This window comes from Anomalospiza imberbis, chromosome 13 (assembly GCF_031753505.1).
Source record: "Anomalospiza imberbis isolate Cuckoo-Finch-1a 21T00152 chromosome 13, ASM3175350v1, whole genome shotgun sequence".
Lineage (NCBI taxonomy): Eukaryota > Metazoa > Chordata > Aves > Passeriformes > Viduidae > Anomalospiza > Anomalospiza imberbis.
Genome location: NC_089693.1, coordinates 13,629,450 through 13,655,439, shown reverse-complemented (window position 1 = coordinate 13,655,439; position 25,990 = coordinate 13,629,450). Strand labels below are relative to the sequence as shown.

General features: G+C 37.5%; 1 protein-coding gene across 13 annotated transcripts in view; it reads right to left on the bottom strand.

The window, feature by feature from the left end:
* TCF12 (transcription factor 12) overlaps positions 1–25,990 on the bottom strand; it is a 162,312-nt gene that overhangs the window by 14,907 nt on the left and 121,415 nt on the right. For 5 of the 13 annotated variants that reach the window (XM_068204050.1, XM_068204046.1, XM_068204048.1 and 2 more), the window contains 8 exons: positions 16,857–16,962; positions 15,606–15,745; positions 15,139–15,283; positions 13,545–13,609; positions 9,375–9,453; positions 4,676–4,749; positions 3,679–3,750; positions 2,765–2,971 (listed from right to left, as the gene is read on the bottom strand). In XM_068204050.1, the coding sequence (XP_068060151.1) occupies positions 2,765–2,971; positions 3,679–3,750; positions 4,676–4,749; positions 9,375–9,453; positions 13,545–13,609; positions 15,139–15,283; positions 15,606–15,745; positions 16,857–16,962 (888 nt within the window). Of the gene's footprint in view, positions 1–2,764; positions 2,972–3,678; positions 3,751–4,675; positions 4,750–9,374; positions 9,454–13,544; positions 13,610–15,138; positions 15,284–15,605; positions 15,746–16,856; positions 16,963–18,145; positions 18,168–25,873; positions 25,896–25,990 lie in introns of those variants that run through there. The other 8 variants (XM_068204053.1, XM_068204051.1, XM_068204059.1 and 5 more) reach the window with 5 other exon arrangements.

Below are 25,990 nucleotides of genomic sequence, written 5' to 3'. Positions count from 1 at the left end.
TTCAATAATACATGAAATAAAATACAAATCAACTTCAAAGGCCAGTTAGCAAATATTTGATGAGTTTGAGATATTAAAAATCTATTTGAATAAGTCTAATGGCCAGCCCAGCTAAAAAGAAAACAAGACCATTCAGAGCAAGCAGGAAATGAAGTCAACTAGAGTTGTAAAATAAATCTGGCTCAAAAATTAAGCAAATGTTAAAATAAAACCATGCCTGGTTACACTAATTACATAAAAAGGAGTTAAATTACTCATTTCCTAGCTCCTTCTGCCAAGATCATCATCTTCAAGGGAAATTAAATTTATTTTTTTTCCTACTTTTTTTTAAAGAGCAAAAATGTTTTGTGCAAAGATCCCACCCTCCTTCAACAAGGAAGTTTCATTTAGTGCTGAATTCCAGCGAACATTTCTTGACCCTACGTCAAACAAAACTTCAAAAATAGGTAATCACCGTTATCAATGTTGACATTTCTCACTATGTTAGCCCAATACTCATTATTTTCTTAAAATTTACTGGATGTCATCTCAAGTAAAACAGTATTTAAATCCGGAATGAAGGCTGGATTTTGCAGTTCAGGTTGTGTGTCAAATCCTCTGCTCTCCTACTTACTATTTCAAAAGAACGCCAACCTAATCGTAAATAAGAGTTTAAAATTAACTGGTTATTGAAGAAGAATTACCCCTTATACTTGGGGGGCATTACTGCAATGCAGTCAGCACTAATAAAGCCCTCAGTCTGCACCACAGCCAGATGTGCCAGCCCCTGCTCTGTACCTATTTCAGGACTCCATCCTAAGCCACGCTGAGCTCCTGCAATTGCAAATGATGTCAAAGGGCGCTCTTTGGGGACTGGGCAAGACCACAACTGGATGCCTTCTGTTGGAGCCAATTATTCTGATGTAACAAAATTAAGGTTAATCCAAGACATTCTTTAGCTGACTCACTTTACAAGCCAAAACTGATCTGCAAGCTTGTTTCACCAAGTGAGGATGAAATGTACAGATAAATTTTTTTTTGTTTTCTTAATTTAAGTTTATTTCTAACAGACAAGCTTCTGTCAGTCAAAAAATTAGATGATAAATTAGGTCTGTATTACATTTAAGTTACACAACTACACTGAACTAAAGAAGATCAAGGAACTTCTGTCCATTTTGGAGAGTCATTTTCCACTGTCCCCTATTTTAAAAACAACTGAGTTGATAAAATATTTATCGTAGCTTATTTAAAAGAGAAAATGAGATTTTTAGGTACATTTTGGCACTACCTGTATTTATTTGACTGTGTCTGGCTTAGCAGTATCAGAAGGTTCCTCAAGTCCTTTTTTTCCTCAAGAAAAAAACTGTCACTGCAGTTTCAGTCACTCTATGCCACATCAAGAGCAGAGGGGGGAAAAAAGTTTTCTTTTGTAGGACTAAATTTCAGTCCTAGAACACGGTAGAACTTTAACAACATTCTTTAAATATTAAATCTCTGTAGGTACTAGGAAAAAATTCAAAAATACTCATGCATCTCTTCTTTCATTACTAAAAGTAACTGTGAACTTGTATAGAAAGCTGAAGTTGGATGTGCATTTGGAAAGTACCCCCTCCCCAAAGCCCCCAAACACACGCAGCTTATAGAAAGCAACCAGTTCTTTTTGATGTTTACTGCAGTGGTCCTGAAATTAATATAAATGGATGTGTGACGTGCGAATGGGAGAGCCTGGAACTAATTCTGTTTTATAGAATACAAACCCTTCAGCAATTGGGGTACCTAATTATTTTGATGATAGGTGAAATTTCGCCTTGATCACACAGTACCCAGCTGTGAATCTGTTTTATAACAGAAAATTTCACAGCATGTAACTGGTCTTTAAAATTACGCTGTAAACATGCAAACACATGGCACCACTAAAACAAGCATGTTTTTAAAAGCTCTTTTTCCTTTAAGCATTTTTGAGAAGGGTGGAATGAAATGGAAGAAAAAGGGAAGTGAGCAATGCTACAAATAGATTTGTTTACTGTGTAATGCTTTTAGCATATTTCTGATCTATAAAAAGCTCGACTACATTTTTTCAGAACAGTTCACATTTTTAAAGAAACTAAAAGAGATGGATTGAATTATTTCACTCTTCTTGGGGATTAATCTGAAAGTAGTTTCCTTTTCATTGTTACTTACACTACAGCTGTACTCAAACTCCTTTTAGTTTAGAAAAAAAGTTTAAATTTTGAGCCTGCGCACACTATGGTTCCACATTCCAACAGCTTCCTCCCAGTCCTCTGCCAGCATCTGCTATTGAAGACTAGTTCCAATTTACAATAAACAGCTTTTCCAGACCAGAACACTTGAAATTCAGTCCTTCTCGACTGCTTTTCCCATTCAATCTCCCTATTCACCATTTCAAGAAGAAAATGGTTCTGCCAATTATTACACATCTGGAAAAAATGCATGTATAAGCTGAAACGCTCTCAGCAGAAAGTTTCAGCTTTCTGCATATGGTCACAGCAGGATTTTATGGGCCACTGACCAGGCCAAAGTCTAAGTTTTCCCATCTTTTTCCTCCCCTTCATTTCTGCCCACCCCCACTCCAACATTCTAATTGGAAACCCATAGCAGGTGCAAGCTGTCTGCCATCTTTTCCTCCACAAGAATCTCAAGTGGTTTCTTCCTGATAAATATTAGTCTTACAGCCCAGCTCTACCTCAGTAGGCTCTAGAATAGTTTCAGTGCATTGGCTGTAGCTGCTTTGCATAAACATACTCATGTTTTATAACATCATTACCATGGATGCTTGTCTGTTGGCTGTTACGAGGCTGGATGCTCCATAGTTTGAGTTCAGGCTTCCAATTGGCCCATTGTGGGATGGTCCCAACAAACTATGGATGTCTCCATGGCCAGCTGACAGGCTTGTGGAAGGCCCCACAGCGTGGTTCCGCAGCACATGGATGGCATCATCGAGTCTGTCCAAGCGATCCTCCATCCGGGACTGCTGTGGGGATGCAAGAGGGACAGGAACACCCGTTACTGAATAAATCCCCAGGCTCTCTCACCACAACAGAGTCTATCTCGGAGGTTTTAAGATAGAAGATGAAATGTGGTATCAAAATAGTATCAAAAGACTTTGAGAGCACCTACCAGCACTACAAACAAACAGGAAAAAGAAAATATTATCTGGAGATTTTGTTCAAGATAGCATTCATTCCACAAATAGGTGGCAGCTTTGAAAGTGAAGCTTATTATAAGGTTAATGTTACTGAGCTGCTATTATATGGCATGAAAAGAAAAAAAGGAATTGCTACAAAATAAGCTAATGCAGGACAAGAAAGAATGATCATAAAATCAGCCTCACCATGCTGGAAACAATTAAGAGAGGCAGTGGTTTTTTGAGAATCTGTATTACAAAAAAACTGGACAAAACTTTAAGTTATCATTTTTTAAAATAGACCTTCAAACAGATTAGGTATTTCAGAAATAAAACTGTCAAAGTCTGTAAAATTATTTTCTTTTATTAAAAGGAACATCAAAAAAAAACCCAAAGCAAAACCAATTCCGACATTGCAGCTCCAGAAACTGAAATAGCAGGATGTTGGAGTCAAAAGATGGGTCATACACTACACTAATTTAAGTTTTTAATGGGGAATCCGAAGGAAGCGTTAATTGAAACACAAAAAGGCACCATCTAAAGTGAAATAGTACCTCACAGACATCCTTTAAGAAGGACATTGCATCTTGCAAATGCTCGTGAAGTTGCTGTTCAACTCGATTTTTCTGGCAAAGTCAAGACAGAACAGGAAGCAAAGCACAGGTTAAGATTAATTCAAAAAAGAGGTGAGGAAACAGCTGATGTGCATGTCAGCAATAAATTGTTAGTCAAGTTAATGCAACAGAGATCTGATTTTATTAAGATAAGAAAAGGCTAATATTTAATACTGCAGTTATGTTAGGATTCTAAGATGTACATAACAATTATATTTAATTGCAAAAATATTGAAGAAAAGAAATCTGATTTAACTTATAATTTATTCTTGTTAGACAGAAAAAAATAGAAATTACATCTGTGGAAACTAGAAATATTAAGCAAGTAATCAAAACCTTCCCTCAAATTTTCCCTGTTTCCTTCCCAATATTGTATCGGAAATGTAAGAAGGAAGTCAGTAACTGAAATCCTCTGCTGAATCCTCAAAAGAAGAAAATTTACAATGCTGTAGATTACTGCCTGTGTGTTTTTCTGTAAAATGTTTAATTAATAAATGAACATTCCCCACAACAAAAAATAATTACAAATAAAATGTATTAATACTTTAATAACAGTGTAATGCAAACAGGCCCCAGAGACAGCCATTTGAGGGGGAGAGGGGGAAGGACAAGTAAATGCGGAGGCATGAAGTCTTTATCTTTCTCCAGACTGAACTTTAGATAAGAATTAGCTATGGATTTGTGAAAAGGTACCAGAATCTCATAACAGCGCTTTAGCACCAGCTGTCCTCAGCACAGAAGCCTGATGCCCAAGGAACAGATGGTGAAAGACACACCCTGCACGTCTTATATTGTTCAACTGAACAGGCCATTTGTTAGCAAAGAATTCATTTGTAATGCTATCCTAGTGTTTCCTTTAATGATATGCAGGATTTATACAAAACCAAGCCTTCAACTCCTAAGTAAAAAGTCCTATGCTGCTTTCAACAATTCTTACCAAGGAGTGTAGAGAGTTTTCATAGCTGGGAGATGAGGGGGCTTGTCCTCCACTCCTCGACCACTGACTGGCACCTGTCAAAATTGTCTAGGTTAGTGCACAGATTTACCCAGCAGAAGTGGGAAGCAGAGACTGTATTTCTCAACATAATTAAACCCAACATATTCTGCATAAAGGTAAGCTAACATATGGGTATACAAAGGAGGACAAATTCCTTCATTCTGCCTTATTGAGGGATAATTTTCATATCCTGGCATCTTTGGGTTAGATCAATGTCAGTGACAAAAGCGGTGACATCGTCTAAGTACTTCAACATTAAAAAGTGGACTAAATACACACACACCATATTTGAAATACCTGCTGCTGCCTGTGTCACCAGGAAAAACCTGCTGAATTCTTCTTCAGCTTCTGTTCAGTGTATGAAGGTGCATTTTTTATATTGTTAAAATACACAACAAAAATATTTAAAGTCATCAAATAAAGGCACCAAGTTAAGGATAACCGGAGAACCATTTTTTTGACACTTCTCTACTAAACACAAAAACTTAAAACTGGATCTAAAAGCTTTATCTAGTCTAGTTGTATACCATACCATTTTAGTTTGCAATGCATTCCAAATTTAGAAGAGTAAAAATACATCTAAGTCATTCCCATTTGGTATTTCAGATATACTTAAGGTAAATCACAGAAGAATCACTGGTTGTGCAACAAATAGACAATTAAATTAATATTACCTATACACTTCAAATTCAAAAACATAGCCATTCTAATCTGACATAAATATACCTAATTATCATGTAAAATTTAAAAACAATTAGATGTGAAATGCAATATCTAATAAAGCAGTACTTTTAACACAAAGCCTGAAGTAGTACAACATGAATTTTTCTCACCAACTAATAATGCATCTTTTATAAAGATACTACATGAATTTCTATGGCCATTAGAGACAGCTTCCTTTCAGCCATACAAATGTAATAATAAAGCAATTACATTAATAAATTATGGATATACAATCCAACGCAGCTCATTAAAGGAAGAGCCTGTGGGCTTGTTCTTTCAATAACAGCCAGAGCTGTGCGTCTGGAAAACTGGGAAAAGGTTTAATAACATTACAGTTCCTTTGTTCAGAGAGCTGCAAGTAGTTACCTTTTAAAGACAAGGTTTTATTTAACAAAAAGAGTACAGCTTGCATAGCTATTAAAATTATTAAAATACCTAAATATTTCCTTTCTAATTAAAAAATAATAAAAATCTCCTATTTCATGAAAGTCCAGAGCTGCCATAATTGTGTTGGAATTCTCTTTTAAAATACAAAGAATTCAGTGAGTAAGTTTATAATTACCGATTTTCACTTCACACAGCTACTCTGGGTCTGGACCTGTAGTCTCCGTCTGCATTGCTGCCATTCCTGAGCTTGGGAATAATGCTTGCAGTCCCACTTATTTTTGCATAGCCATTAATGAAAAAAACTATCAAGTATTTTGGTTCAGCATAATGTTCAAATTTTTCCCTGCTCAGAACTCCATTTTTAGAGACAGGACTGTGGTCAGGAGCACTCCTGCTATCAGAACTCAGAGTACCACTCCCTGCAGCACAGCAGCAGCTCAGGATAAAGCAAGAAGGTGGCCAGGTGAGCAGCAAACATTCTGAAAGCCTGTGCACCTCTTCCAACACATTTGTTTGGGGGCTTTAACTGAAGAAGGTTCTATATCTATAGTGTAAGCCCAGAACAAAACTGAGTGGGGCATCTAACAAAGGAGACAAAAGGAAAAGAAGCGGGGGAACAACCAACTCCTCCTGTGCAATGCCCAACCCAACCGCGACCTGCAGCTTGCAGTCACACCTCGGCACTGCCGGGGCTCTTCCCGAGCGGTGGCACTCTGCCTCCATGGCTGCAGGTTGCCAGATGGCACCGATTTCCTGCTTGCCTCATTCCACTCCCCCTCCTAGAAGTTTGTGCATGAAATCCACCAATTATGTTAAAAAGCATCCTGGCACCACAAGCCCTGCAATTAACAACTGCAGCTTTTAGGGCAGCACCAACACAGCAGCATTAAAAAACAAATAAGCCAGGCAAGTGTTAGGATTTACAGGGGTCACCGACAGCAATCACTGCAGTATTGTTCTTACCCCTAGTCTCCCCAACACTAATCCTCTGGCTCCCCTTTCAAACACACTCGGAGCTGCAGAGGGCTGGCTCTGCATCCTCAGAACCCACCGAACCTCCTGAATGCCTGATCCTGCAGAAGGATTCTTAAAATACCGAGGCTCCCACCATTCAGATCCCTATATAAACTTCACATGCGTGCACACAACCATTAAAACTATGCAAGATGCTCAGCTCTGGGCATGTTTATGTAAAATTAGAAATTAAATGAGGGCAGGGCAGGCGAGACACGCACTATTGTCTCATAATACTTGGGGGTTTTCATCAAGTTGTTCTCCAAGCTTTTACTTAACTGAATTAAAAAACGTCATTAATCCTCATTCAGCAACAGAAGAGGCAAAGAGTCAGTCATGAGCTTATGAACCCCAAGGTCTCATGACGTTGGTACTGCCAGTGCTTTCCCTGGTAAACAGAGTACTCCTACCGTAATTCACAATTAAAGCATGGGCAAATTACGACTTAAGCAATCTGTAATACTACAAATGCTAAGTAAACAAATACCTAACTGCAAAAGGGGAAAATGACAACAAAGGCTAAAATGCTCCAAAATATATTATTTCAGTACACATAAAACATTGGTTTTATCTGCAATAACTTTTTGGGTCAAGACAGAAAATGGCTACCAGGAGTATAAATAGCAATAAATGCAGTAGTAATTACTTCACATTGTGCTTCACCGTGCTCTTAGTGACTCATCTGGGAATAAAGATAAAAGTCCAGATTCATAAATGAAGGTAATTAACTACTGGAGCAATTTACCAAAGGCTTGATAAATTCTGTATCACTGAAATTAAAGAGGGTGGGAGGGTATAAATGTGAAGCAGATGCTAAGTTTGAGCCTGAAAAGGATGCCAGTATTATTTGCTTATGTCTACTACTGTCTTAACCATCAGAATCCAGAATAAGGAACACAAAGTGCAAATTTGTCCATTTCATACAGGTCGCAACAGGCCAAGACAACAACAGCAAAAGGAAAACACAAATTTTAGTGACCTCAAATTTGTATTCTAAACTCAGAAATTAGCAAGTTCTTCCACGCTTACAAAACGAGGTGCAGTGTCTCATAAGGCAACTCCTGAAACAAACCTCTTTGGGATCTTTAAAATTTTAAATACTTTGAAATGCCAGAACTTCTTTCTTCCAGCCACAAAATAGTTTTAATACTTGCTTTGATGTTAAAAGAAAATAATAATAATTTTCTGGTCTGATCTGCCTTTTCAGTACAACAGAATACACAAAACATTTTTGTCAACTGCAATCACTAAATCAAAAATCCCATTAATCCCATCATTACTCAATTCAACATGGATTATTCAATAATAGAAAAGAAATGCCCAAAGCAGCTGCTCAGGTAAGCCATGTCAGATATTCATTAATCCATTACATCCACAGAAAACTAGAGCAGTGTCCATTAAATAGGAGTGAAGCATGAATGATGGAGGTTTTGAGTGACACTGCAGATAGAGATATGCATATGCACAGCCATATGATTATGACTGCATTTTGCATGCAATACCTTTACTAATTTATTCATCTAGATTACAAAAGCGTTCAGCTAAGCTCATTCTGTACCCTTTTCACCTTAAGGTAATTTTATTGTTTTATAAGAAGCACAACATTTACAAAAAAGTGACCAATGGCCAGAAGCCTGTAGGGATATATTAAACAACAAAGAACAGGCAAACAGATTGTTGTATAAATGTTAAATAATTTAACAAATTGCACTATAGGAAAGAACAGGGTTAAAGTTACATCATCTTACTTGTAATTCTAGTTCTTTGTTAAACAACAAATTTAAGTCAATGGAGCTTTCACAGTCCTCTCTATATGGAGAACAGCTGTTCAACTTTTACTAGACAGCTGAGGCCACAGTGTCTGTGAAAGCTGCACTACCACTAATAGCTGTAGGCAGCTGCCCACAGTTCATCTCCACACTGGAATGCTTCTTCCCACATTCACACTACAAACACACAAAGCACAGGTGACAGAGGTGGCTGCAATACACAGCATTTATTTAAAAAAATGCCAGAAATTCTTCTCCCATAGACTGAAAACATTCATGAAATACATGAATGAAAAGCTATCTTATGTACAAGTTGGATAGTCTCATAGCCTACTATATTTTCATTAGAGGGAACACACATCTGCTGTGCTTGTCACTGAAAGCTGCCACAGAGCTTTAACATATAGCTTTAAAAAAAACCCAAATCAAATCAAATCAATCACTCTTTTTCTCTCAGACAGTGCAAATCCATACAGATATCTTTATAGCCCACATACGTATGGTCAGTTAATGCTTCCAAACATTATTTTAATTAGCTAATTTTCAAAGCAAGTTGCCAGGACACAAGTGAGTGCCCCTAACAAAATGTCTAAGAATCTGGATTTATAAATCTTCTTCTGTACAATGGAAAAATAACCAAAATGCAGAAGCAGTTATGCAAGGAAGTTAATGCTGATTTCACTGTGATTCCGAACAGGACATTTTCGAAACAACAAACAAGGTATTGACAAATGGCCAGTCTGTACCTGTAAGAGGCGATGGTGACCCAACTGGTGTTGATGGATTCGATGGAAAGCTACTGCTGGTATGATCAGGAGAATAAATCTGACGAGAGACAAAGAGATTCTATATCAATATATGTTATAATACACAGGAAAAAAAGCTATTAGAATTCTTTTTCATGTTTTAATTGTCACTCTTGATTCTGGATTGATAAAAAATGCAATTTGATCCTTCAATCATAGCTCTGCTTTATTACACTCAAGACTCTAAAAATGTCCAAAGAACTTTCATTTTCAAGCAGCTGTCCAAATAAGCACAGTCTCTATTTCATAGTGACACAAGTATAACTGACCTTCCTGCTCATTTAAGAGCAGCAGAAATTACAGCCTTTTTGTCTCTGCAGGGGAACGATTCACACAAGAGTTCACAGTACACAGCTAATTATATCAAACAAAACTTCAGGAAAATGCCAATCAATAATAGTTTTCCAAACTTTAGAGAGAGATTTTAGCAGTCAACACATGTTATCGGCTAAAAATTAATCCTTCACAAAATATCAAGAAAGCATTCAGGCTCTCTTATTAGTGGTACCTACCAAACAAAAAACACTTGAAATTTTGCTCCTCTTGCAATGTATTGCAGCACATAACATGCTTCTCTCTTATTTCAGTATCAATTGGCCTCTTGAGATATTAAACTTCAACTTACAACAATTTTTTCCTTGCTAATAATGAAATTTAAAACTATTGGTAAAAATAGAAGACATAATGCTTAAAGCTTTAATTAAAAGTTAAAATCTCAAGACACTGGGAAAATTCATTTTATGAAGGGAATTGAATAGATTTAGAGGCTGACTATGGACTTCAGAACATATTTTTATAGGTCATCGGTTCAAACCTGTTTTACTTGAGCAGAGACCAGGATTTGTTAGTCATCAGATGGCAGTTTAAAAAATCTTCACTGGCAGTGTGGTTGATGTCTCTTCACACAGACAATATGACATTTCAGCATTTAGCTGACAATAACTTCATTAAGTTCCATATTGTATTGTCTGAACTGACAAAACCAGGACCTGATAGACCACATGCTCCTTCCTGGTATACCGTACTTTTCCATTAGAAAAGACCATCAGTTGTCTAATGGAAATGCTTCCTCCTTTTCATACATGCTAGAAAGGAAATATATTTAGAACAAACTACCTCATACTACCGGAGGAAATTCATGCATTGTACATCAGCATAAAAATAAATCTTGGGTGTCAGTATAAGAACTGCAGAGAGTTTCAGACAGATAAGATACAGAAAATTAAAATAAATTCAAAGGCCAAGAAGTTTTCTTTGAAACTTCTCATTTTTAACAGGCGTACCTGCTAATTTTATTTTGCTGTATTTTCTAACAGGGAAAATCTACAGTACAGCAAAGTCCCAACTAAAATACGAGGTCAGAATTCATTCTGCATGCAGTCCCTGGCTGCTGTGCTGTTAAATGACCAATGATGAACAACCCTGACACCTTCTGCCAGGCTTAAACGGTAACATGACTCATTTTACTGCAACAAATGAGACTCCTCCTCCTATCAGTCATGGTCCATTCCAATCAGTGGGGTGCCAATATGCCAGGGTCTAATGAAAAGGCTCTTAGACAAAAGCTGCACAATTGAGAGCCTGCAGAGCCAAACCTCGGAGCTGTTAGTCCAATTTTTTAAACACTACAGTGTACATTTCAGTTAGGCTTTGTTATGTTAATGTTATTGAGTCTAAAGCAACAAAGAAACTTAATTCATGAATTACTTTTAGAAGTCAACTTCCCTACATTTTCTTTTCTTTTGTGAAGGGACCAGTGGCTATTTAACTACCAAGACGGTACAAAGGCCTTTACCCGAGTGCTGAGGTAGGAATCAAAACATAAGTTATCACAAAGAGGTCTGATATAATCAACAAAGTTAAACAGTCCTCCTGTTTGATCTCCTCTAAATTAAAGACCAAGTGTTTTGATTTGGCATTAGGCAATGAAATAAACCAGATGTTTCTCCTGCCATATAACCCTCCATGGGCACAATCTTAAAGGGTTATTGTTTGGCAAATGTTCAGGGAAACACATTAGAAATGGCACGAATACCCAGATTTTCTTTTCTTTCTATCTATACCAGTTCATTATCCAAACTAATGCATAATCCACAGGGCTTTGGGAACTTTGTGTAAATACTTTCATGTACAATTCTCTTTCTTGCCTACCCTGAGATTAAGACCACAATTATCCAGGCTTAAACCTAAAATAAAAGAACCTTTGCAAATGTATTATCTGGCCTTACATGTTTAATCACATACTATTCTGTATGGTCTTTAATACCTAAACTGAAGAACAAATGTCGTATCCTCTGATGTTTCACACATGAAAGACCTATTGTGAGATGTACATCAACAGAATTTTAGAACTAGAAATTCCTCTCATCAGTTGCAGCAGCAGCATTTAAAGCCAAAACAGAAAGGAATACAGTGGCATCTTAATGTGAAAAAAAAAGGCATGACAATCACAGTATTTAAATAAAACTTTGTTCAAACAGAAAAATATTCTTGATTTCCTAGCTGTCAAAATTCATGTGTGTCAGCTTCACCTGCAGGAGAGCCCAGCTCCCTCCTCGGCCAGCCTCGAGCCGTGCTCTCGCTGAAGGAGCGCAGGGAGTGTGCTGGGTGCGCGTGGTGCGGGGGAAGCAGATGGATGAGGCGAGGGATTTGAAGTGTGCAGACTATGGCATGCACTGATAGAGCAGATGGAATGCATCACCATCAGCTATGACAGAAATGATTTATGGAATGACCTGGCTGCTCCTGCCAAGCAACAACACGGGATGACAGAAACAAGTTTCTATGACAACCAGAGCCCACCCACCAGTTAGATTAAACATTTCTGCCCTGACTTCTACTCGCAATATATTTAGTTTTTCCTCAAAACATCAGCCCGGCTTTCTCAGCTAGTGACTTGGACAAAAATACCTGAAAGGATGAGAAAATCATTTAGAAAAGGAGAGCAGTGGAAAATGTCACAAAGTCCCGCAGGTCTAACTGGCCAGTGTGTCAGACTTAACAACAAAATTTTGTTCAGGCTGCAGAACAGCAGACACCCAAATACATGTGCAGAGCAATGAACAGCCTGGAGTATATAAGCATGGCTATTTCTAGGAGGCAAAATGATCCCTGTTCTTTTCTGACAGGTCTCAAACAGACCAAAAGAGAGCATTAACTGCCCTCTGGACTCCCAAATTGTTATCTACTTGCTGAATCCCCAAAAGCAACAGGAACATTTTTCTCCTCAAAGCCAGCAGGTCAGAGTTCTCCTCCCCAGTATGGACATTACAGACATTATCAGATCTGGTAATCTTGTAACATATGACCCTCTGAGGGATGCAAGGGTAACAGGATCTGCACGAATATGCACATTTGCATTCACTGGTATGAGGTGAGGGATGCAGAAGCCAGCACAGGGACAGTCATTTAGGGCTGCAAAGTTTCCTCCATACAAGAAATACAAAGTGCTTCCCCAGCAACCATTCCCAATTCTGAAATTTCTGCTGCTGTGTAACAATTACTCTTTTATAAAAAGTACATCTGATTGTACTAATGAAAAAATAATTACTGTATGCATGCATATGGAAACAGAACTTACAGTAGATTGAAGATACTTGCCATGTTTTACGTTATTCCAACAGGAGTTAAAAGTTAAAATTTATGCATATACAACATTCTAAAGGCTGTTCCATGGATTATAGCTATACAATACAGCATTCAAACCTCTCAGTTTTATAAGGCCACTGAGAAAACATTTTAAACTTTGAGGCAGGATCTGCTCTAAGACTAATGTTAAAAATATTTGACTTTACCTAAAACACTTCAGAAAAAAAAATCAAAATCAACTTTTTGTGATTATCTTTTAGTTTGTCTAACCAGCTTTTTAAACCAGATCTGCCTTAAATCTTTTAATCACTGAAGAAAAAGGTATTCAGAATGAGTCTTCTTCAAATAAAAGCATTTTCACTTGCATTTAAAAAGGACATTTTTCTAGTATGAAATTGCATCACAGTATATTGTTTTGACTTTATATATGAAAATTCCTGGTTTGATATTATCAAATGAATGACACATAAATAATGGATTAAAATATGTGTTTCAGATCTGAATATTCTAACTGCTACTTACAGATGCCAATGCTTTTCCAAGTGCATCACCTGTCTGTGAGCTTCCAGCACCATTTCCTCTGTTTCCTGTAATGTGGAAAGTAAACCCAACACTTATTTTTAAAGCTGAAATTTTATTTACTTTTATTATTTTATTCATCACATAGAGTTGAGCAACAACTTTTTAAATGGATTTTCTGAGGAAGTCAGTGTCAATAGAATCAGTTCTCATTAGACTTAAAAATTTAATTAAAACAATTAGATTTACATTTAGATGCTCTCCTCTTAAAAGTCAAACACAGTATCACTGTGATAACTTAAGGACCAACAACTGAAAGTAGCTAGAAAAAGACAAATTATTTTCTAGGATCATAGTCTAATTTTAATGAAATAGGAAAAAGAAAATCAAAATCAGAAAATTACATTATTGCAGCTTATTTCTAAACTGCTATCCCTGAAGTGCTGCACATTTAATTAATTCTTAAAGCCAAATTCACAGAATAGTTCCTTGTGTGTCTCCTTGCTCCCCCTGCTCTAATTCCCTGTGTTGTACTCTCATCTTTAATTTAAAAAGTCCCTGAGAGCACTGAGCTTTCTGTCACCCCTGCTCTCAGTTGCATGTCAGCAGCTTTGCGTGCCCTTTTGCTCCACACACCATTAAGCCAAGAGGAAGTCTGAAGCCCTGCCAATTGGAAACACAGAGAGGAACTGAATCCTCAGAAATATCTGCTTTGCTGTAGAAGACAGACCCTTTAAAAGCAAATCTTCTTTCTCCAATTATCAACTTCTAAAGCCAAAAAATGTATTGAATGTGAATGTAAGCCATTCACATCAGAAATCTAAATAATGCAACGCTCGCTGTTTCCAAGTTTGTGACAAACTTGGATTTTCCAGCCTGAATTTCCCATGTAGATTCACTAACTGGGTTCTGTTTAAAGATCTTGGTGTAAAATGTGTTCCCAAATCAAAGGTAACATAGTCACCCTAACTAAATTCCACTTTCTTAAAATGAAGCTAAGTGCAAATCCTATTGAACCGACAAGGAGCATCTACAAGCATTTCACTTCTACAGCTGTATCTCAAGACGAGCAAATATGTGCAAGGAACAGATGATCATCCTGTATTTCTTGCTTCCTAGGTAAGCACAGAGGAGACTAAACCAGGCACCACACTGGCTACTCTGTAATCTCTAAAACTGTTAAGAGAGGAATTTACGATGGACTTTATCAACCTCTCCTAAGAAGCAGCCTTCCTGCCTTTCTCCAGAGCAGTGCTTTGGTGACACAGCAGCTCTGAAAATTTCAGTGCCACAACGGCCTATATGGACACGCACACACACTGAACTATGGAGGGACAGTGGCCATTAAGTCACACACATCCAGTCCCTGAGCACAGGCTTGACTGTGAAAGCAAATAAAAATGGGTAAGTCTTAAGCTGACTGAAAAACAATTTGCCTTATCTCAGGCATACTGAGGACAGAAATATGACAGTGGTGAATTTTTCCTGATCTATAAGCATGCCATAAATTAAATCTTACTAATTCTGTGCGTCATGCAGCCCTAAATTTCATTTTCTTATAAAATGAAAAAAAAAAAAATCAGGAAGAAGTTTTTACCCAGAATATTATCTGATCCATTGACAGGTGGAGTGTGTGAGGCAGCTACATAAGGTGAACTGCTGGTACTGCCACGATGGAAGCTGGACATTGGAGGAAGACTAGCATTTATATCTGTAGGTGAGACTGAATGCGGGGGATAGCTCTGGAGAGAAGAGAAGCAGACATAAGACATTAAGTAGTCCTTATATAAATGTTGATATTTTAAGATACCAAACATGTAATACCCAGCTCTTTATTACAGAACAAAGGGACTCATCCAATCTCTGAACAGACAACTACACAACCACAGATTTTTATTTATACAACAGACATTACTAAAAGGACATAAATCTAATAATACACAAAGTCTGTGATTTCTAACTGGGTTTTTCACTGACATACATGAGCAGCAAACGAGAAGTTAATTCTCATAAGTTAGATCTCCATACATGACTACAAACAGATTAATGTGTGCTGAGTCTTACCAAACGGTCATGTGTGTGCAGGCTGCCGTAACTGCCGGACTGGGACATGTGGGAAGAGGAGCCTCCAAGCATCCCACCATAGCCAGGCTGGCTCATGCCATTGGATGAACTCCAGAGGTCAGAAGAATTGTGGGTCCCATCTTTTTTGGTAGTATTTTTTCAGCAGAAAAGAAAACAAGAAAAATGCATTTAATGAAGAATACTAATTTCTCTGTTCCTTTACAAGATTATTTTAAACAAACACAGAATTCAGTTATTGAGACTAATATCAGTGAGGAAATGGTGACCAGTTTATACTGCATCTTCTATTTTCATACCACCACACTGTTGCTATATTTATTTTTAAAAAACCAAAGAAACAACAGAGGCTTTATAGCTGAAATATAATCCAACCACAGCTGAGAAAATACCACGCACTCCTGCTAATTACACAGACCTTCAGTAAGGCCAGATTTAAATCAAGAGTGTTGATAAAAAGTCCAGACTGAAAGAAATAATAAAAAAGGAGGTGGAGGGGTAAGAAGTTTGGCCAAATAGAACTCATTGTAAACATACACTGCAAAGCATCTATTTACCTAAACAAGCAATTTATAGTCTAAGATACCCTAACACCACAAAAATATAAAAACATTTCAAAACAGCAGATTTAAGTAGCTGAAATGACTACATTACATGAGCCTTAGCCTGTGTGTCAGTGCAGTTTCCCTTCTGTAGCACAAACTGAAGTGCTCTGTGAATTCCCGTACTGAGACACTGAGCTCTCAATGTGCTCCAAAGCCTCACCAGACTGCAGCACGAGCTAATTGTGTGACGTGAGGCTGAGGAAATGGATTCTGCTCTTGTTTCGTTCAGTGCAACCCCCTTTTTCCTGGCATGCTGGATATACAAGCATTTGAGAACGTAAGACTGTTAGCTGATATTGTACAGTCAAATTCCAGAAGAGTCAATAAGCCCCCACCTCATTTTTCTCTATCACTCCAGTGTGCTGCTCTGAAGCCCCTAGAAATCAAAGGATGGGAATTCTGTCCATCTGGCCTGGTGTGTAATCCCTTTAAATTTCAGTCAGCAATTAATGTCATGAGAAAAACTTTACATCAACAGACAGTTCCCTTCATCTAACTGTTTCAAAAGTATATAAAACTCAACCATAAGCTCTAGCACAATATGTTCTCTTTACACTTCTCCATTCACCCAGTAAAACAGTGTCTGACTGCAGATTTCTGCCTAAAGGACAAGTGACATTTTACCCACCTTGCATAAAGAAAGTGCTAGCAAACATACTGCTTGGTGGCTTAGGAGATGGGTAACTTGGAGATTCTCTGTTGAAATCATCAGAACTCGGGGATGGTGCATACACCTACATATTGGAGGGCAATAAAAGCAGGTTAGCAATAACTGGGTGTCATGCATAAAAAAAAACCACAACAGCATACAGATATATAGAGAGAAAGCACAAATAAAAAAAGAACAGTGTAGCAAGCCGCAGCATTTGTTGCCCTTGTTTTATTTGCTTTTTAGCAAGTTGCCACAGTACAGAGGAACTACAGTAGAATGATCCTAACAACACACTTTCTGGTGTGCCAACTCAGCCAGGTGGCCTGATAAAAGCCTGAATGCTGATTTTGCTTTCTAAGTACATGACTCGCACAGACTTGTTGCTCAAGATAAAAAAGCAAGATAAAACAACTGGGCCCAAAACAAATTTTATTTTAAAACAACTGTATGCCTATTTGAATACTTAATTAGCTGGCATCCCAACAATCAGAAAGAAAAGAGCACCCAGTGACAAATGGAAAGGTTTTAATGCAGCCATGTTATCATCCATTCAGAAACTCGCAGGCCTTTGGAGAGCCATCAGAACATGCATGCATGTCCTCAGGAATAATCTTAAAACTGCAACAGCAAGCACGTAATTTTCACACTGGCCTAGCATTAAAGAAAAGCAACACTATTGTTTTTTCAGTGTTAACACAACAGTGGAACTCCCATTCTCAACTTGTGAGCAACAAATTTTCTTTTCAAGTTAAAAATGTAAGATGCCAAATAAACATAACGACTCAAAGTCTTTCACTGCAGCAACTCTAACAAGAAATATAAAGTGTATTCAGGAATAAGTTCAGTAAAATGAACAAGGCCCTATATTCACAAAGACGAAGACTTTACCCATAATTAGTTGTTCTATACCAAATATTGCAATGATTAGTGTGTGTTAGAAGATAAATTAAATAAAAAGCAAATCAACATATACGACAGCAAAAAATATAAAAATGTAGCATTGAAACTGGAGCATCTTTTTGCTATGAAGTAAAAAATGTGTTATTTTTAACTGTTTACCTTATTTGTTAAATACAGATGACTTCATAAATACATACATGATGAATAATTTCACAACTTTGAAGCTTATATAATGCAACTTAAAAAGTGCACTATGCCCTAACATTCGAAAGTGATTATTTTGATCCCCTCCTATGCACGTACAGACACACATATGTTTCTACAGCGTTCACAACTCTCCCTGGTCTTCCTGAGATGTTGTTTACCAAGCAAGAGAAGGGCCAGGAAAACCAAGCCAACCAACAAAAAAGCCTAAGTTCCCCAAAAAAAGAAGCATTGTTCTCGCAGAGGCTGACTGTTCTGATAGGGACATAGAGGATAGTGAAGTGGGCAAGTCCCGCTCCATTTGCATCCCAATCCCCCTCCTCCCGCTGCCGAAGGCTTTTGCAGCCCTGCTGTTGTGGGAACAAATGGCCGGGATCCTCGCTTCACAGCAACACCATCGCAGCGAAATCTCTGCGATTCCACCGCGGTGGAGCCGGGACAAGGGCACGGGCACGGGCACGGCTGTGCGGGCGAGCCACGAAATGAAAAGGGCAGCAGGTAAACAGACACCTGGTTAGGAGGAGTCCAATGGGAAACTCAAAACTTTAAGTTACGTACTTGTTTACCATTGGTTTTTATTGAAAACAAATGATTTTTTTTTTCGAAAAGCTGCTCAATATTTTACTCGAAATTTTTCAGTTTATGGAATAGACGTAAAATAGAGATGCTTACCAGACCTGAGTGACAGAATGACAATACATTCTGAGCAATGTTCGCAGTACATATGTATTTACTCTATATGATGAATGCACGTATATTCCATGCCTGGGACATATTTTAACAGAAATGTCACTCTGTCAAATTGTAAATACTCGCACTCGTAAGACTGCAAACATATTAGGTAAAACTGGGCTTAATTTACAAGTTCTCTGTTGTGCAGAATAACACAGCATATGCTATAGCTGATGGATAATCTATCACTGTCACAGGACAGCAGTGGAAACAAAGCTTTATGACATTTAACACTGCCATGGAGATGTACACTGATTAATGTGAAGTCACCTACAGTGATGAATTCTACTTCTTTTAAACTGCAACGTTATCAATGAGATTTGTAAACACAAGCTTCAGACTGAAATTTTAACATTTTACATAACTGGGTGATTTATAAAAACTGATTAAACACTATCTCAAAAGGGGAATTAAAAACTCCTACAAATATATAATTTACAAATATGTATGTACAAGCCATTAACATAATAAAAATGTTATGAGTTATATAAATGTAAAAGAGGCCCTTCCAAACAGCTACATGAAAGTCTTAGCACAGACACGTAACTTCATATAGTTTCTGCTTGTTTTGGTATCTTAACTATAGCTTGCAAAAACATAGCTGCAATGTTATGAAGCTGCACTTGTGCCAGTCTAGATTTTTCAGATCAAAGGGTTCTTGCGGCAAAACACAACTGATGTGGTCTCAAAGACTTCATTAACTCCAGATGTGGGGAAATAGCCAGCCAATTCCACAAAAGGAGCGAGTCTCTTTTAGTTACAATCAGAACTACCCACAAATTAAAACCAGGCCTCTGATGTCATCTGATCACCTGCAGATGAGCGCCGGGTTTTTTCTGGTTAATGACCTAATCATAATTTTTGTGCTGCATTACTACAAACAAAATTTAAAAGGAAAGGAGAAATTTTACTAAAATTAACCCAAAGTCTATGATATGCAAAATACAAAGGTTTTAAATAAGAAAGTTGACAAAAAGGATGAATTTTATTTTTAAGTGGGGAAGCAATGCATCAGGACAAGCAGTCTGCTCACTCTGAAAGGCCCACAAGCAGTGGGACCCCTACCCAGCCAAACATACCCCTGTGGCTGCTGGCATGGCTGTGCAGCAGCTCCCCAGTAGGACTCTGTGTCCTACTTAAAGGGCTTTTTCTTCTGCAACAGCTGAGTAAGGCAGTTAAAAATATGACGTGGCTGCTCAAGACGGCCTCTTTTAGCTATTAAACTGATAACACTGACATCCAGGAGGCATCAAACCAGTTTTTCCTGGCTGACATTCCCACTAAGACAAGGAAGGAATACTGTTAAAAGGTCAGCCTGTTTGCAGTCTCCTTGAAGAGGGCTGTCTCCAGCAGGTAGAAGAGGAGCCCATCTTTAATCCCCTCAAAAGCACTGTGCCCAAAGGCACCGAACTTGCCTCCATGCTGACAAGCAAAACACTCTCCCATTATGAATGGGAAATCCCCTTCCGATAAACGCAAGCCAAAATCAGTTTTTTTACATGACTTATCAAGTCTTGGACTCGACTTTTTTTGGAGCTGTGCTAATATATACATCAATCCTAATGCTGCAGTGCTCCTGAAGGGTTGATAGCCTCCGCTGAGGCAAGCAGGACAAACGAGTTGCAGAGGACGTCAAGTCAGAGACCCACATCAGTCTCTCCTGCACCCTGAATTGGTTTACATCTCTCTAGCAGGAAAAGAAGGATGACAACTCAGATTTCTTTATCTGGGGTAGTGGGGGGGGCCTGACTTCAGAGCTGAAAAGACATTAGCTGAACAACATCAGACTTTTGATTTGGGTTTCTCTTTATTTAATCAAAACAAAAGCATCATCCCAGTTCTGAAATCTGCCTTGGTGATTACCACAGGTAAAGAACACTACCGTGAAACTTATATGGACTTAATATATCTAAAACATTTCAAATATTACTCACTGTTGCTTCAGTTTACTAATACAAGTGCCAATAACTTCAACAGTAATTGAAGATCTGGGTTTACCAAATTTTATGCTATGTAAAACTTCCAAGTCTTGTTCTATAAATGCATTTAATAAATATAACACTTGGAGTCCTGTTGGCATCCATCCTCTCAGGCAATTTTCCTGTTTCAAATTCTCAAATATTTATCAATGTTTATTATTAATGTTAAAAGCAGATTAAAAAACCAGCAGTGAAGCAACCAAACTTACTTCCGATGAGCTCATGCTATCTCAAGACCAAGGCTCCCATCACACACACTGTTTATGAAATTATGAATTATGTTCCTCATTTAAGCATAGTTATTAGCAATTCTTGGAAGTTCAGGAAAATATTTGTCAAGCTGCTTGAGACAGAATTTTTTGAAGCCAGTAAAGATGAATAACCTATTCTGTAGCTCGCAAACTCTGCTAAGTAGCCTATCTGCATTCCATCAGCATCAGTCATGCAAGTGCGCACTGATGAATGATTTGTACATGTGGCAGAACTTTACAGAGTATTATCTGCAGGTTTTGCAGCAAAAGCTAATTTTGCTGAAAGGCAGTTCTAGGAAAAGGAAACTTGTTTTCATGTTTATTGTATTTCTGACAAAATCATATACTAAAACTTCAGGAATGTAGAATATTAACTGTAGTTTTCCATACTCCTCTTTACAGCAACACAGAAGCTTCAAAAAAAAAAACCCCAACCAAACCCAAGATCCAGTCTAAATTCTTGTCTAACTGATATTTAAGGAAGATGATAAAATGAAGAGCTCTAGTGTACTAAGTCAGTATCACCACATCCTCAAACATACTTTTGTTTCCAATACCATGTGTAAAGGTTCATGCATTTAAAAAACCCTTCTCACCATCAAAAATGAAAATAAAAGTCTCCTTTAAGAGAACAGTCCTGTCTGCAAATCAAACCATATTTTTTAAGGATGGTATAAAATTCAAACTTCTTAGAGTAGCTAAACTGAATTCCATCTTAAATAAATGTTTATGCAGTTTAGGCATGTTATACATGGCTATTTGAGTATTTTTGAAATGCAGAATCCCACTGTAATGATACATAGCACAAGCACTTCCTAGCTTCTTCCCTAGGGAATGACAATTTTAAAGTCATGTTAAAAAGCGAGAGACAAACTTAGCAAAAATCTCAAATTCAGTATAGAGAAACCTTTTGGCCTGGTTTGTTTTTTTGTTGTTGTTATTATTATTATTAGTTTTTATTTTTATTGTAGTGTGAACTAGAGAGGGGAAGAAAAAGAAGGCAAGGCAGCAAAAACATTAGGAAAAAATGTGTGTTTATATAGTGCTTGAAGATTCTTTTTATATTTTATTTCCTAAGCAAAATCTCTTCACCACAGTCTTCAAATCATGCTGTCACTAAGGGACACATGCAACTATGTCTTCAAAAATTTCTGATTGAATTCAGATTTTCAGGAAACAAAAACCAGAACAGATGAAACTACTCCGCCTGTTTCTTAACCTGTTCCCCTATTTCAGAAGGCTGCTTGGGCTGCGGGAGGAATCCCCAGCACCAGCAGTGCTCCCAGAAACACGCAGCAGTGGATACAGGCCCGTATCTTTCCCGTCTGTCCCTCTCTTCTCTGAAGCCACTCTCCGGTTGTGCACCTCCAGCACAGACTATTGTATTTCTCCAGACAGACCTTGCTGTGCACGTGCTAATGGGAGCCGAGGCACGGAGCAAACGAGGCGTGCTCCTCTTTGGTGCGCGCGTTCTGAGAAATACAGATCTGCCCATACAGCACCTGAGCCCATCCCTGGCTGCTGTCATGTGCCCAAGGAAATGGACATAACCTTCACTTTAAAGCATTAATAAAGCTTGTTCCAGACAAGACACCCTTCTGGCAGGGGACCACTGCTCTGCAGATTGGCAGTTCAACCCAATGGAGTGGAGCAGGGAAAACTCTCTTGGGCTGATGAATTCTAACTCGTCATTTTTCAGTGGGATGGGGAGGGGAAATAAAAGAGCGAGAAACAGAAAGAAATAAAAATCCAGCTGACCAGTGTTTACTACCTCTCTTTATTCAATGTCCACAGCCGTGTACCCCTAGAGATTTTCCAGATGATCTTATATTTGTCCTGACTCACAAATGTTAGCTTTGACCTTGTGTAAGTTGCTGTGGGCAGCATATGGTACAGAACAGCTTTAATTGTACCTTCCTCCCTGTGTACTAGCTGGCCCAATACTAATAAAAGCGAAATTGAATCTTAGCACCTGGTTGCTCCAAAATTTACAAACGGAAAACATTTTACATGGATGTTAGAAGCCTTAGTACATTATTTACTGCATAACAGGCACAGCAAGGCAGGCTGTCGTGTCATCTGAGCATCACGCTGGATTATGAACGTTCCGCTCTGCCCCAGCGCTCAGAGTGACGGCCGCCAGACCGGCAATTGCTGCACTGAAAAAATCCCCACACACACCCAGCTCTCCCCACACCTCTGTGTATTTGTTCATCTATACACGTGCTCATCAGCAACATGTTTATAAAAAGCTTCTTACACTCTCAAAATTCTCAAGGAAAAGAGTAATTTCTCAAAAAAATTCCCAATATAAGCTAGTTCACCAAAAAGCAGATCACAACACACTGCATATATGCAAAATACCTATATCTTCTGACTTTTTTTTTTTTTTTGTCCTTTTAAAATAGGCATGGTAGAAATCTACTGTAAAATATGCAGGTTCTCCACCTTGGAGAAGAGCTCAATCTCAGCCTATGATAAGAAAAATAAATATTTATTTAATAATAAAATATACTTGTACATAGACTGGTATATTAAATCAACCCATAAAATGCACAAAATAAAACAATAAAGTAAGTATACTCACAAATCTATTCTCCTACGAAATAGCAGTAATAGGTGATATAAAATAAAATATAATCTTTTTTTCAAAAATTATTCATTTTGGTGATAACGAACACATTACTGCATTGCCATCTACATTAAAATAATTCTACAGGACATTTAGAAAATAACTAACTTATTTCTATACTTGTAGGTGAACTGAAAACAGTGGAAAACATGCAAGTCTATTTTATTTTTAAACACAAAGATGGTACCAGACTTCCACTAAATATCATTTCGGTACTGTTGCACTTCCTAAAATCTAAATTAAAAGGCCACAGTGAATGACAGAGCTTTGCTTAATTGTGCACTAGTTTTAAAAAAATAAAATAAAACTGCAAAAGGCATAATTTACATTTGTGCAATTATATCTACCTAAATATTTCTGCGGCTTTATTTTTAATGAAGATTGGCTATTTTGATTATTTGGGGGGCTGAGGTCTGCAGCATTGCTCTTGAGTGAAAAAGAAGATAAAACTTTATTGATAGAAACAATTCTTAAGTGTAGTTTTAAATTTTTCCTAAAAGCTCTATATGACAATGTTGTAAGCTTTCCTTAAACTGAGAGTATTTTCTATATGTCAACAGGTGAAGGGCAAAAAAACCCCAAAAAAACCCAAAAGCAAACAACAACAACAAAAAAACAGGCTATGTCTAGTGCAGTGCAAGTGTTTTATTTTCTTTATGAAACAGATAAGGTCTTTTTACTTTTTGATTTAAAGGGGATTCTTGAAATACATATTTTTTCCTATAGCATCTATCACACATAACAGTAAAATTTCACTCCTCAGCAAGGGATTTGCATTAAACCACCATTTTTTACTTTGATGAGTCCTTCCTGAAACAAAGAAATTAAATAAACTGAACTTGTTCTAATAGTAAAAGCCTCTGATTTATATTTCAGGCTTTAATATATGTGTCAGTCCCCACCGAATCATCTATTGGGCTGCTCATATGCTTGGTTTTAAGCATAATATTAAGCTTTGTTTTGGTTTACAAATTAAAGAAATTGAAAAGAAGAACACATTTAAAATAAAATGTTTACACATTTTCTACATGTGATTTCTCACTTTTTTTGTGAGTAAATAAATCAGATTTTCTATACATTAGAAAGTATCGAGGAATGCCAGCATCCAAAATCTAATACAATGATTTAAATAAAAATTTCCAACTTGAACAATGAGGTTCATGCTAGCAACTACTAATTTATCAAACAATACAAATAAAAGCACTAAGACATCAAAATTAGGGTATGTACTGTTCTCTCACTGTAGAAAGGTTCATACAAAGATTTGGCATACACACCAAGAGGCGTGCTTCAAAAACTAACACAAAAACCAATCCCACATCTCCACATAACCTCCTTATGTATATTTAAATTAGTCATTTAGGCAAACTTGCAGTATTCCTAGGAGAAACAGTAAAAGTTACTAAGATGTTTTTTTAAAAAAAAATTAAATAAAACCTTGGGCAACATGATATAGGATGATCATATGATTTGTCATCTATTTACTAAGTTTTCAAGCTCATAAAGGTCACCTCTGACCCATAACAGGCACATGCTATCAATTTTCAAGCCATGCCCTCCTACAGTACCAGCACTTCCATCTACTATATGCCTGGAAATACTTAATAAGATCAAAGCCTTTTTTCCTGCTACAAGAACAAAGAGAAATGTTGTAATAGAGTGATCTGTGCTCTAGAAAGAAAAAAATCAAAACTCCATGCAGGTTATATTCCCTTTGCTTCAGGGGTATTGTATAGTTAATTTTACTTAAGTCTTATATATATCTTCACATAAAACTTCAAACAGATTGTTTTAGCCTAGGAGCAGACATGAAAGAAAAATCATTTCATATTTGAAAGACAGCTGGCATTTATACCAAAGGAAATGAAATAGAGACCAAGCGATTTTACTGATTCCTCAGCCTCTCCTCCAGTGTCTTTGCTGTTTTTCAAGAAGCTCGTACACAGCGTCTTTTATGAATATTAAGATTCATAATTTAATTACCATTGAACAAAAATCTTGGCAAAAAAAAGTTTACTAATGAAAGCAAAACTCGCTCAGGCCCACGGGAGGTGGACCAGCAATAAAGAAACAAAACAAAACAAAACAAGCCACAAAAAAGATCTGTATCAGGATCTCCCCTTTTCCTACTTAATACTATTTTTATAACAGAAGAAAGCCAAAACCACATACAACATAAACAGACTGGAAGAAACTCCGTTGTTAATTTACCATCGTATGCTAATTTTTACACACAAAAATCAGAACTGGTGTTCTAATTAAAGAACTAGAAGTATTTACCACGAACAGAACTACCTCGTTCAATTTCCACAAAGTTAAATCCACAGAGATTTTCCCCCCCGCCGCCCCTCTCCGGACTCCGCATTTCCCCCCGTCCCGTGCCTGCAGGAACATTCGAGGATTCCCCAGTCC